The 14,897-nt window shown below is 40.4% G+C and overlaps 1 protein-coding gene across 1 annotated transcript in view; it reads right to left on the reverse strand.

The window, feature by feature from the left end:
• Positions 1-14,897, reverse strand: part of tmtc1 (transmembrane O-mannosyltransferase targeting cadherins 1) — a 154,711-nt gene that overhangs the window by 48,987 nt on the left and 90,827 nt on the right. The window contains exons 6-8 of the mRNA XM_042403387.1: positions 14,262-14,343; positions 13,788-13,891; positions 3,906-4,095 (exon numbers count right to left, since the gene is read on the reverse strand). Coding sequence (XP_042259321.1) covers positions 3,906-4,095; positions 13,788-13,891; positions 14,262-14,343 — 376 coding nt within the window. The remainder of the gene's footprint in view (positions 1-3,905; positions 4,096-13,787; positions 13,892-14,261; positions 14,344-14,897) is intronic.

Here is a 14,897-nt window from a genome sequence, read left to right on the forward strand (position 1 = left end):
CCCAGTGGGGTATGAAACCGTGCTGAGGACAGAACAAAACCATGTCACAGCCAGAGCACGACACAGCCGTGCCCGGTGGAATCAAGGCGTAACTCCTACATGTGAATCTGTTTGACATGAAACTGGCTCCACAAGTCCAGCTGTCCTCACCAATTACACCGCCTGACCGGACGTTCTTTTGCTACAAAAGCACTGTGCATCTGTACCGAGGATTTGCAAATGGCATTATACCAGTGATTTGAGAAGTCATGAGCGTTGGTATTATGCATGTTCCAATTGTAGCTGTTGTCCCTGGTGGTTGAGTGCTGAATCTAGAAGGGGTTGACCGATACGTTTTTTTCAGGGCCGATATTGATACCGATTATTAGTAATCAAGGAGACCGATAACTGATATTTGGAACCAATATACAAAAATTAGAATAACACAAACTCCAACACAAAACTTTGTTGAAATGCCTATGTTTGATAAAAAGAGAATTTTTTAATATTATATTACAACAAAAAGTGCAGGGAGCTCCCAGCAGCATTTCTTATAAGGTTAAACGAAAATTTGAATAAATTAATTAAATAAATAAGTAAACAAACAAAATAGCTCCCCAGAGTTTTATTAAGTAAATAAAGTAAAAATTAATAAAACCGCTAAGTCTAAATTAATAGTCCCAAGGCAGCAGCACCAGATTGTGGTGCAAAAAGCAGAGTCGATCAGCATGCTCTCCACTGAGACGGTTTATGTTCCTTTGATTACTATGGCTGAATATGTATAATAGCAATAGAAGTGACTATTCAACTCTGACAAGTGTACATCATCTATGCAGTCTGTGTATGCAGTCTGTGTAAGGCCTTATATGCAGTTCCTTTGTATCCATAGTCTCTAACAACAATCCTGCACCTCTCCTAACAGTTACAAGAAACAGAGTCAGAGACAGCTTCAGTAACATTACTAGTAGTCGTGGGTTGAGACTGAGAGTATGACCAGCCCTGGTAAGTGACGTGCAAGAAATAACATTATAGCCTATCAATTTTTTTGCTAGTCAGGTGGATAAATTATTTGATTTCAACAAATCAACTTGTTGACATTCAGTATCACATTAAAGTTAGCAAGACTCAACATTAGTAGCCAATGGTTATTATGACCATCAGCTATAAAATGTAAAAACACAAAATCATAAAGATGAGTAATGTTGCGTTTGCTATATGGTAGCTAAAATAAGTTCCAGTAGCACTGGCACCAATGTTACTCAAAGATATAGCTATTGCTCCATAAATAAAGTCGATATGTCTCTGTATATCACTGCAACAGTGCAAGTGCATTATTTGGGCATTTTCAGCAGTGTAACTGGGAAACTGGCCATGTTTGTCATCATAGAAATAGATCATAAGATTGTGGTGTTTTTAAAACTTCAGCGTAGAGGATTGTGACGTTTACTGTAATTTATTTTATGGGCAATCAGATAAAAAAACCAAAACGATTCCAATAATCGTAAAAATGCTGAATATTAGATCAACCAGGCCCTAGAACCCTAGAATCCAGTTTGTAGACTGGGGACATAGACCATTTGTGTCACACTAGGTCACACCAGCATTCAAAAGCATCAAAAGTTACTACATAAGTCAAATGAGAATAATAAATATGGGACATCTGGGCTACTGTATGAAGCACATCTACTGTAAGAGCAAGCATATCTATGCGTCAACTCTTGGTAGTTTGCCATGCTTGAAGTCAAGTGCCACATCACATTTGCAACTACAAGGTTGATGAATGGATGTAAACCAAGAGTCTGTAAAAAGAAACTTCTGCAGACTAGATTTGGACAGCTCTCTGCTTTCCAGACTTCATAAGTATGTGCTGTTCAGCCAATGAGTCTGCAAGTGCCAGAGAGTCAAAATGGTGTAAGGCCATGTTACACTTGGGCAGATTCATTTAAAAATACTGGTCAACTACAAAAACGACTTACTCAAAGGTAATATCAAAACTTTTACACTCCTGGTGCTGGTCTTGATTTTTTATGCTCGACATGTTCCCCTCATTTAAAATTCATCTGAGCAAGGACAATCAAACAGGGAAATTAAACTCAGAGCAACTCTAGGCTTAATTTGATTTGAAATATTTTCAGTGCTTAATAATACTAGAATCTAAAGTACAACTTGTATAATATCAGAAGTACAAATCTTTTGAAGGCAAAAACTATGCATCTGTTGTGTCTCGAAGAGCCACAACTTCTTAAATTTAAATTTAATGAAAAAAATCAAAAGACAGCACACACAGCCACAGGGTGTGCCATGGATTTCTGCATTTTCTGAATAGAAGAAGTGGGGTGTGTAAATGTAAAACGGTGTGTAAAATTGCTCATTATAAATCAGTTATCATGGAAAAATTAAGTTTATGTTTAGGCTTTAAATTATGCTTTGTGAGCTTTGCTCTACTAGGAGTACAGAAAGGCTTCAGGCTCCTTTAAAGATAAGTTAAATTCAAGGAACAATTCCCATGTACAAAATGTTCTGGGCAAATAAAGTGATTCTACTTGTGCATTCAGAAGTACAGAGCTCTCCCTCCGGCTCTGCTGAAGCTCTGATGGATGAAAAGAAAATTATTTTGAATATTTTGACTTCTCAGAGTGTGAGATTCACTAGCATTACAGAGTCATGACTCTTTCATTCTGGAGAAAAAAATTACCAAATATGAATACAAACCTATGGAATAAACAGTCTGAAAAGAAAGTAGCACAACACATTGCTGCATTTAGTGCATTTTCTGCCGAGAAACACTTGAGGAATGTTTTTTCCTTTAAATGACAGCACACTTTGAAAGACCCTTTGAACCAAATATCATCTGAAATGTAAGAGGGAGATAAACTGAAAGGGATTGTGGGAAAGAGAAATAAGGACGTATAGCACTAAGGGAGGGCAGGGGGTATTAAAGAAAGCTGGTGCTGATTGAGAAAATCTCTTCCCCACAGACAACACATCTTTGGAAAACACACACTTTTTACAGAGCAAGGTCTGTCTCCACGGTAACAGATGTATGAGATGAGAAGTAATAGGGAGGATGTGTATATGATATGTGTGTGTGCATATTTGTGTGTCATGTCCCTAGACTAGATGAAAACATATAATGAAGTGTGTCTGCAGAGTCCAGTTCAAAAATGGTTTCTTCAGTAACGAGTAAATTCATTGCAAATACACCATGAGAATTGAAAAATGTCTTAATTCTTTATTTTCTTGGAAAAGTGATCCTGTAGCTGAAAGCACAAGGTGCATTTGTCTTCCAACAGATGTTATGTCTTTGTATTTTAACATATAGAGGCTTGACCGAGCTAACCTTTTCAACACACTCGCCTTTAATAAAGCACCAATTAAGCGTCCCGCTGGGGTCTGAAAGCATACTCATTAATGGGTCTTTATATACACATTGTGCTGTTTTGAGAAAAAGTCAGGAGGTTGCCTGAATAAGTTAGTTGATTAAATAGCAAATTGCAGGAATCCTTGGGGATTATGCTTTGGGGGTCATGAATATCTGTATTTCATTTTACGTCCATCTGTCCAGTTGTTGTGAGGATATCTTTATCTGGACCAAAGTGTGGGACGTAGGTAATTAGAATGAAAAGATCTACTGAATTTCCAATAAAGTCAGAAGCTACAGATATTTCTGAACTCACTCATACCTATTAGCAATGATTGTACAGTCGCTTGAAATTTAATGAAAAATGCTACATTTCAGAGGCTTTTAACTGCCACTGAACCTTCTTGATTAAACCACAGGGCTATCATTTGAACCTTGTCACGTTTGGAATTTTACCAGATCTCCTCTCGTCTTCAGAGGGCAGACAGGCATCATGAGGCGACAGAGTTCTTGGGATACATGGTCTTAGACATGTTCCAGCTACTTGTCACTTTCTTGCTCTTACCTGCAGTGAGAGGACGCAGTGCAAGCAGAGGGCGACCATCACCACAGCCAGCAGCACAGTGGCAACGTTGCGCACATCGCCAAACGACTCCACCAGGGGAATGCTGCCCACCTGCCAGTCGTAACACAGCACGATGGGGGCCAGCAGCAGCCAGGCGTTAAAGGACAACAGGTAAGAGTAGGTCAAAATCCTGAGGAGAGGAGGTAAAGAGAATTGGAGGATGTGGAGAAAGAGACAATGGATGGGAGGCAGAGAGAAATGGAAGAGGAGAGGGGTGTAGGATTGGGTAAAGGAGGGGAGGAAGAAGAGAAGGAGAAACTTTTGAGTCACGCAGTAACATTATCAGAATAGTCAGACCTAATCAGAATAGTAATCAATCATTACAATCATCCTGTTTATCTCAATGCTTGAGCGTTTGGCAGTTTACCTGAGGATAAAAAGAACAGGAGGTTCTCCAAGGTTAAACACTGATTGGGAGTAATTTATCTAACCTGACATTTAGAGACCAATCAAATGAGCCTCTGCCAAATCACAGCATGTATTGAATGCCAAAAGCCTGGGTTGTGCTGCTGCTGCTGCTTTTTCTTTTGCTGTGGTCATCTTTTTCCTCTCCCTTTCACTGTGTTTCGCTCAGTGGGTTCAAGGCCTGCATGGCTGTCTGGAGTATTGATCTGTCCACAGAGTGACAGCTATCTGCTGCTATTAAAACAACCAGGACAGGGTCAGATAGAGAAGCACTGGGACTGCTCCAACAAACAGGACAAGGCGAGAGAGATAGAGAAGGACAAAAAAATAAGACAAGGGGAAAAAAAGGAATGAGTAAATAACAAAGAATGGCCAAGAATGTGGGTTATTTCAGCATGCCCAACAGCAGAAACACACAATTTCTTTTGACCTTGCACTGGTAAGATTAGTTCTAGCCCCTGATTGACACTGCACTAACACTTTGAAGAAGCTCAGCATGCTAAAATCTAACCCTACCAACAGCTAAAATATCTTGCTGTTAACTAAAGACCATGTCCACAATAGTGTTGGTGGATTGGAAATAAGGACAGATTCTTGGATGTGGCAAACATACTTCCATTTGCCACACAGAAGATGGTAGTAATGCTCCATTTAGTTGTTTACCAACCACCAAAGGAAGAAGATGAGATTTCCATTGTTTTAGCAATTGTGGGCAGAAAACGTTTTCAAATGTACCCACAGTAATGTGGGCACATCCTACAACTATAATTGGTTTTCACAAGGACTGCAGTACAAGAATACACACACTCATTATGATCAGGTCAGACAACTTGGTGGCTGAAGGACATGTCATTACTGCCCAAACTGGTTTCCCTCTAGTCTGTAGTAAAGACAAATGGATTTGTAATGTAGGAGAAACATCTTTAACTGTACCGGCTGGAGCGTACATTCTGTTAAGTCAAATTATCTCTCTCTTTTATCATATGAACACAGAGCTGTGACAAACTTTAAGAAAGTAAGACTCGCCCCAACTGTGCCCACCCTTAAAACCAGGAAAAACTTTTATGTTCTCTGTTACTTTCAGCTGAATCTAAAGCACTTAGTCCGTCCTGCACTGACATCCTGCAATCTCCTCTATCCATTTATTGGTGCTTTCATCTTTGTCATTTCTTTCATCCTTGCAAATTTGTGTTTTAACTTTTTCAAGCCAAACACACCACTGTGGTGTTGTGAAGCATTTTACATGCATCAATTGATGTCTATAGCCCATCCTGAAAACATCATACAGACAGAAGAATCAATCAAAGTAAAGTAACCTATCCAGGCAGCAAATGAGACAGAATTGCTGCTTTTCTGAAGAACTGCAGCTGACTGAGTTTCAGGATGGTCTTTGTGATCAGATGTGAATATCCTCTTTAATCTCCCTCCAGCTGTCCACTGACCTCTACTTGGTGAGTCTGTGAACACCAGACCAAAACCAGTCAGAGAACTGACTGGGAAGGAGGCAGAGTTAATCAACCAGGAGGCAGTGGACTCAAGGACATTCACATCTGACACCTGAGACCATCTTTGGGGTTACAATCTCCCCACCGTATATGACCATGTGTTATCACATGACTGAAGTTATATACTGAAGTCTTGTCATGACAACTGAACCAGCTCATTTGCATTTGCATTTCCAAGACCATGAGGTGGAGTTGGAAGCTAAGGAAAGCTAGTAAGTGAACCTTTGAATTTAGATTATTTGTTACATGAAACCTGCATTGCTTTCATCCACGTTAACATTGGCCAGCAGTCTTCTTCTTCCCACCTGTTTCTGCCCTCTTAATGTATTTCTCAGGGTGTTTCCACCAACAAATGTCAAGCTAGGTGGCATACTGCACACTAAATGTTTGTCTTTCCACCCTCTGAAGTCAGCATGAATGTGTATTGCATCACCTGCGTGATCCTTGTGAGAAATGTTAGTAGTGCACAAGATGAAACACATCTTTAAAACATTGCTCCACTGTGCCACAATTGGTCAAAACTCCACACAGTGCCTTTCTTTTTTTTTTGGCTACAGCCCTGGTAGATACACTGCATGGCCACATCTGAACATTCAAGCCATAGCTGGTTGTTGAACATGTGATTCCAAAATCACGCGCATTAATCTGCTGCTGTAACAATTTCCACTCTTCTGGTTTTAGGATTTCTAGCAGATGTTGGAACCTGGCTGCAGGGATTTGCTCCCATTCAAACACAGAAGTATTAGTGAGGTCCAACACTGATGTTGGGTGATAAGACCACAGCTGGCATTCCAGTTCATCCCAAGGTGGATGGGTTTGAGGTCAGGGCTCTGTGTAGGACTATCAAGTTCTTCCACAGCAAACCGGGAAAACCATTTATTTATGGAGGTGGCATTGTGCACAGTGGCATTGTCATGTTGAAACAGGACAGGGTTTTTCCCAAACTGTTGCCATAAAGATGGGAACCCAATGTTGACTAAAATATCACTAACTGAAATTTCCTTTAACTGGAACTCAGGGGTGCTGCTCAAACTAGGAAAAAAGCCTAGAAGTACACATAAGCCATATGGTGTGGAACCTGTACTGATGTGAGAGAGGTGACTCAAGAATGACTATCAATGACAAAGACTTTTTTAGCATAGGTAGTCATTCTTTCATCTGCTATTATTATTCCTTTCCCATGACTGACTTCCAGCAAATCTGAGCACCACTCTAAGCTGATTCTCCCCTCTGACTCTCTCAAAATGAGGTTACCATATAAAAGACGGTGAGCTAAAGTCTTCATCGATTCAGATGGAGGCTGTGTTGGACTGAATTCTGAATAGTCAGGCAGTGAGGAGCGGCTGCGGGTTAGGTATTGATTCCTCCAGGACGATCTAACAGAGAGACTAAAGCTCAACATGGCCGTGAAGCCACCTGCTGACGAGCTGGAGGGGGGGGGGGGGGCACAGGCTGAATCCCCTCTGAACACAGCAATGAAAACATGTCAGGAAGACGAAAAGAGGTAGCGCTGGTCCTCCCTCTTCCTGATCCCTCTGCTGTCTCCCTTTGTTCCTCTGACTTCTGTTCAGATTGCCTATTAAAGAGATTGACGGCTGGAGAGCGACACGGGAGACAAAGTCTGAAATAAACAGGCTTGGGTCAATAGGCATACAAAGACTTGCAGAGGACTTGCAGAGGTTGTCACTAGCTCTCACACTCTCTCTCACACACACACTCACACACATGGAGATAAGGTAGCCCTCCAATGTGGTGCTGACAGGCCGTTTAGCATGCAGCAGAATGTTCTCCACCTGCCGTCATCTGATGGGCCTGGGCCATAAATTCAATTTCCTTTTTTCCACATTTTGCAAGGGCCTCTAACCACAAATTACCACACATCCACACACACACACACACACACACACACACACGCAGTCGCACATCGACAGTGGCTCCCAGACAGGAGAAGAAACAGAAGGCAGAAGGAAAAAAGTAGTGAGGGATCAGGGAGCAGAAAGAGAAAATGAGTGATTTGTCAGATTTGTCAGGAGGCGTATGGGCGTTTTGCTCCCCTGAGATGGGAAGAGGATCCAGGCTTCAGGTGCGAAGCAGCGCTCTCAGCTGTTCTACACCTCCTCACACACACACACACAGCTATACATCAAGGCATCTTCCAGTGCAAAAATGTCAAATGAGTGAAAGGGCTTGGAGGAAAAATTCAGCGATCTCAGAAAGTTCTGTGTAGTAGTGCTATGTTGAAACTCATCAGCTATTTTTTAAATTTTGTCTTAGTCCTTAGATTAAAAAGTCCATGCGAGTTTTAGTCATATTTAGTCAATTTTATCCTTATTTGTCCTACTGTCCTACTGAGAGAAAAGCATGAACATTTAAGTAAAATTTTAGGCATGGCCAAGGGTGAACATTTTAGTCAAACTTAAGCAAACCACTTCCACGTTAGAATCCACCTGACTGATTTTAGTCTGAAATAACAGATACAGACTAGCAGGTTTGATTCAGAATTCTGCTACTTCAAAAATGCAGGGAGGTTGTCTGGTCTGATGTCAAAGAATTGATGTTTTACATCCAGACGTGTATTATTTATTTTGAGATTAAACCAACATAGGAACAAGACTAAGAGTCCAGGCTTCATCCTCTGGACCCATGACTGCCTGTACAAAGTTTCATGGCATTGTATCCAATTGTTGTTGAGATACTTTTGTTGACTGACCAACAGACGTCTGATTCTTACTATTTGTTTGAGATGATAAAATTCTGATTCAGCTATTGCCTTGACATGGCTGCTGCAGCTCAGCTCAGTCTATTCAAGCTCAAGATTTATAACTTTCATCTTTATAGTTATAGAATCAATCTGAGCAATAACCTTGAGTACTTGTTGCCAAGTACAATCTTTTCTATCTTGTCTGTGTTTAACTGAAGGATTTTTTTTTTTTTTTTTTGGTATCCATCGACTGACTCATACTAAGCACTGGCACAGTGAGTGTATGGGACCAGATTCATTCAGTGACAGAGCTAATTAAATCTGGGTGTTGTTGGCATAGCTATGAAAAGCAATCTTATTGTCTTCCATGATTCAGCCTAGAAGGAGCAGTTAAACAGTAGAGGCCCCAGAATCAAACCCTGTGGGATTCCAGGATTATACTCTGTGATTAACTTTAAAAAGCCATTTTTTTAACAGCAGGGTTACCTCTTGCAGCACTACTACACAATCACTCTTTCTTTCTGCACCAATATGCGTCCACATGTCGACATGTTTTTTGTTTCTATCATTTATTTTCCGTTTCACCTTCTCTCTCAGCTGAGCTACTGAGGCTGCTACTGGTGTTGTGTTTAAAATTACATCTCAATGATGTTCTTTAGAGATTTAGTCACACATTTCAGCACATTTTTTGGGAAAACTGAAATTATGATAACAATTAACATTCTTAAATTACTTTCCATCTTTATCTTGTCTAAGACAGAAACAGAATGTACTTTATAATTCACACACATACACACACGCACACCTTTATAATTCACACACATGCAGGTACTTGACCTTCAGAAAAAATGGAATAGTTACAACTGAATCAACAGAGCTTTCACTCTCTTCTCTACAGCACTCAGTCCACCACAGTAACAGATTTACACACACGTATATACACATCAGACACATGAACAGATGTGTGTGATGTGTCCTTAGAGAGACTGGACCATGTGTGTTGCATCTGGTGGTTACAGTACAGTTCAGACTGCAGTGGATGATGAGGATGAAATGTGACACTTCAACCACATCACGTATAGTTACTGTAATCCATCATGCTGACTGTCATCACACACACACGCACACACACACACACACACACACACACGCAGACACACATAAAGGACAAGGAGGGAAACAGATGAACTGACAGAAAAAGAGAGAGGGAATAGAGAGAGTCTATAAATTGATTTATTTCTCTCTTACACAAACACACACAGACACACACACACACGTATAAACAGAGCTGATTAATGACAGTCAGGATGCTGCTGTGATGACTTATAAATGGACTGGCAGAGAGACACTAACGTGATGGATTGTCACCGTCACATATCAGATGAAGGTGGAATGCATAAATATAACGTACAAACTCAGGTCAGAGATCTAACTGTGTCTCGGTGCAACAACCCTCAAGGTTTACGTCTCTCTTCACCTGCACACTGTGAATGTCGAACGCCCGAGACAAATGAGCGACAGACAGACAGACAGACAGACAGACAGACAGACAGACAGGTGATAAGGGAATAGAGACTCAGCCAGACATCAGAGAGCAGAAATAATGAGAGTAGGAAATGAAGGCGAGACGAAGGACAGAGTGAGGGATATGAGCCTCTGCTATAAATTTCCCATGTGGCAGAGGGAGAAGAGAGCTATTTGTCACTGCGTGTGCAGGCTGCTGTGCTAATGACAGATTATACTGTTCTCACAGATGATGACAAACACCAACACCGCTGAGAGGACCGCCAGACCTCACTGCTAACTCAAAACTAACTCATGACTTATTCCTACACCCTACTAGTGATTCCTACACCCTTCTGGTTCACAAACCTTTTTTGAGCCAGTGTCACCCCATCCATTATCCAGGTCCCTTTACTGCCCCCCATCAATTAAAATGTAGGCTAATTGTCTTCCCTCAGCATTCATGTTGATTATTATTCTGTGTTATATCATTAAAAAAGGCGTGTCATTGGACAGTTGGAATATCATTATCATTAGTTTCTCAGAGAACAAAACAGCCATGTGAATGGAAATGATTTTTATGAGTGTTAAACAAATGCAACGGTTAGAAATTTGACTTTCAAACTTTAATTAGGTCTTGGTATTGATCACAGCAGCCAATCAGAAAGCGGTAATTTGGTGCCAAACAAAAAGCGTTTCTTATTAATTGTTCCAACAGAAAACAAGAGCAGCCTACCAAGGAAAAAGCCTGAGACTAAAAACAGAAGGATATGTATCCATAGCTAAGGTATAGTGGCGGCATTTTTTCTTGTTTTGTGCCATTTTACTGAAATGATATGGTTGTTACTGTTTTATGATGCTATCCAGTTGATTAAATAATCATACCTGCAGATATCTGGCAGAGAGTGTCACATAAAATTACCAGCTGAAAGGCCCACAGGGGTTTTGGCTGGGGGGGGTTGGGGGTCCTCCCCCAAGAAAATTTGATGTTATTTGACTAAAAACTATGCATTTTCACATAATTTTGGACTATTATCATCACAACATTTATTTAAAAAAACGTTCTCGGTGCACAGACATCAGTCACTATCAGTCATTCCTTCTGTCCTCTGTCCTCCCTCTGCTGCTGGTTGAGAGGAGGGCTGGTTTGAGCCAGTAGCTAAGTTTATTAATTTATTTTTTAAATATACATTACAAACTAAGCTAAACACAAACACCAACAAATAAAGAAGAGGAGAGGACAGAGAAGCTAGCGTGACCATAAGTGACAGCAAAACGCAGCATAGTTTCCCCGTGTCTACACAGAAAGTAGAGCACCTTTAGTAGAGCAGCGTTAGCGAGAGCTCCGTGTGTCTACACAGGAGGCGTTCAGGTACGGTGTTGTGTGTAAGTCACTCATATTTTGGAAGTGCTCAGAGCCTAATACACAAATTTGATTGTAGGTACGCAAGTAAAATGGAGGAAAATAGACTTGACAGCGCTGTGAAAAAACATAGGAAAACCCTGAAGTCAAATGATAAAATTGTGAGAATGTGCGTTGGAATGTAGGACTAAACTGGCATTAAAAACAGCCACAAACAAACGCCCCCAACAAACACTTCAACGCCCCCCTTTCAGTAATACTGCTTCCAGCACAACCTGATGTTCTCTGAATGCTCCCTGGGGGGTGGTACTGTAATATTCAATATTTCTCTTACTGTCAACAAATCTCATGAAAATACCCAAACTACTACTGATATATCTTGTCCCTCTGTGCGTTAGAGCTCCATTGTTGTCCAAAAACAATTAAAAACACATCAGTGAGCCACAATGTTGCACTGGGTGACATGTTCCTTCATTAACATGAACACACACACACTGTAATTTATTTCGATTCAATCCCACACACACCGTCCTGCTGCCAGAAATACTCACTAGTGCACCAAATGTGGATTCATCCGTCACCAAAAACAGTCCCCAACAAATGCACTATTTCCTCCTGTTTGAGTAATGTTTACTAAAACAGTGACCAGCTGTTTTAGGAAATTACTGAGCCTTTTTAAAAATTAAAGCTCTTTATTTGTGAGCTTTTTTGAAGATAATAGTACAACTTAACTAAATTATACTACAAGTGTTTGCTTTAATCGACATAAATCGTCATATTCATCACTGTTTTAAACCTACTCCCACTGAAGCCAAACATTAACCACTAACAGTCACTTTGAGCTCCTTCTGAACACATAAAAACTCATCTGATATTAAAACTACTGAATACTAATATGTGCAAATAAAACATAGTAAAGTCATTTTATCCATGATAATGTGTGCTATTTGTGTCTATGTCCTGACTGACCTCTACAGAAACACACACTGCTGGACATGTACTGATATGAAATGTCACTGCATGATCACTAGTTTCTCAATAGTCTTCTCAGTAGGGACTGAATTGAATGAACATCTTTCAACATTATTAAAACAATGAGTTTGTTTTAAACCATTTAAATCATATTTTTAATTCATGGAGGAAAAGCTTTCTTTGGGTGATTTTCATTTGGTTAACGTGTCTCCTCGCTTCCCTCACTTGCGTCTCTTCCTCTCAGCTCTTCCCAGCAACGATGTGAGAGAAACACAAGGATGGAGGGATTTAATTCATCGAACCTCTCTCACTCCAGCATCATTTCAAGGAGACGGCAACTACTCATGACGCAGAGCATCTCAACTGTCAAATATGTAAAAGCCACCTATCAATATGTAGAAATGATTTAGTAACAGTTTAAACTCTCATGTTTCAACTCATAAAATTCATGTACAATTAATTAACACTTTAAACTGTTACTTAATCATTTCTACATAGTGATAGCTGGAAGGAAAACACCTGATAACTGCTCCTGTTTTTATCATTAGATTATAGATCTATAGCAGCGTCTGGCTGGCGAAGATTACATTCATGACACAAATAGACAATTTAAACCTGTTAATTACTGAAAGAACAGACCCGACGTAAAGGAGCAATAAAAACAGCTGTAGCCTGCAGAATATGTCTGAATAAAATATTGCTTATTTAGTTTGTGACAGTCTGACATCCTTTTGAGGCTCAAGATGACTTTGTTAGAGACACACAGCTGTGTGATGTCATATTGAAGGAGCTGAGATGTACTTGAAACAGAAAATAAGAAAGGAGAAGCTTTTTGGCTTTTGAAGAAAAATAATAAAGTTGCAAGATTGTTTTTTATGATAGGTTCATGATTCAGTCATTTTTATTTTATGAATAACTATGAAAAGCTGCTGCTGATGATGTCATTCCTGATCCACAGGTAGTTTTCCTGATCTGCTGTATTACAACAACAGCCCGACTGTTTACTGTCCCGTCAGATCAGCTGACCAATCAATATACACACATTGGATGGAAGTGGGGTTGCCCTCTGGTAAAAAACAACTTCTGCAGAGGATACACCTGTTGTTCCTCACTCTAAGCTTCTCCATGTGCCTCCTCTCTCATCTCTCCTCGTCTCCTCCAAGTGCATTTAAGGGACTGGAAGATCCTCCATGATACAGGATGGAGATCGGTTTCCGGGTCACAGCCGGAGGATGGACGCGAGAGGACGCGAGGAAGCATAAATTAGCCAGATGAAAAGCACCCTTACATAACTAAATGTTTTCTTTTATCCTTTGCTTTCTTTGTGTGTGTGTGTGTGTGTGTGTGTGTGTGTGTGTGTGTGTGACACTGACCTGGTGAGCAGGTGAGGCGAGAAGGAGGCGGGGTTGTCCTGCTCAGAGAAGAGAGGCATGGATCCTCCCATCAGCCACAGCCTGACCGACATGATGATCACCACCTGCGGGAGAGACGAATCAATTCACTTCAGTGACAATCCACCAGCAGCAGACAGTGTGACACTACAAAATTAACAAGTAGAGCCAATATTACATATCATAAGAGGCCTTACACAGCACGCATCATGCAATATGTAGTATCATGCTATGATAGCACAGCTGATGAAAAATAAACAAAAAAGTTTCAAGTCTCTACAAGTGTCATTTCATCACATACTGAAATGAAATGAAATCAAAAGCTGCCTGGAAGGTTGAAGAGCCACATTCATTCATTTCCAAATCTATGTTTTACTTTGACACATGGTTGGTTTTAATGTAAAGGCATGCAAAACCAGCAGAACCTCCCTTCAAATAGAAAAAGTAAATACTCACATAGCCAGAGATGAGGCCGGCTCGTTTGATGAAGGGGCTGCAGATGTGGAAAAGGTCCCTGAGTCTGGAGCCAGACAGGTGACTGAGGGACAAACAGACAGACAGAGAGTCAGTCAGACTACGGTCTTTATCCATGGGCTTCATGCACAATCAAATCTGCCATGTTCTCACAGGAAATAGGAAATATGTCAGGTTAGCGATCCAAAAAAAAAAGTGTGTGCAGACCTCCAGTCAAAACTTGCTGATATATTTGCACAGATTAGTTTTTTTCTTTTTATTCTTTAAAAATGTTAATCTCCTCACAAACACACCCTCTGGTGAGGAAGGACAGACCAAACACAGACTTATATTTATGTCCAGCTCTGTATTCTAGAGCTGCAACAATCAGTCAAGTAACTGATTAGTTGATCTACAGGAAATTTAACAGCAACTAGTTTGACAATTGCATAATCATATTTGTCATTTTTGAGTGCAAAAATTCCAAATATTTGCTGCTTTCAGCTTCTCAAATGTGAGGATTTGATGTTTTTTTGGTTTTGGACTGTTGGTTGGAGAAAACAAGACATTTGAAGATGTCACCTTTGACAGTTGTTACAAATATGATAAATTCCTTATCGTTTAAAAGTGATGCATATG

This window comes from Thunnus maccoyii, chromosome 23 (genome assembly GCF_910596095.1).
Source record: "Thunnus maccoyii chromosome 23, fThuMac1.1, whole genome shotgun sequence".
NCBI classification, from domain to species: Eukaryota; Metazoa; Chordata; class Actinopteri; order Scombriformes; family Scombridae; genus Thunnus; species Thunnus maccoyii.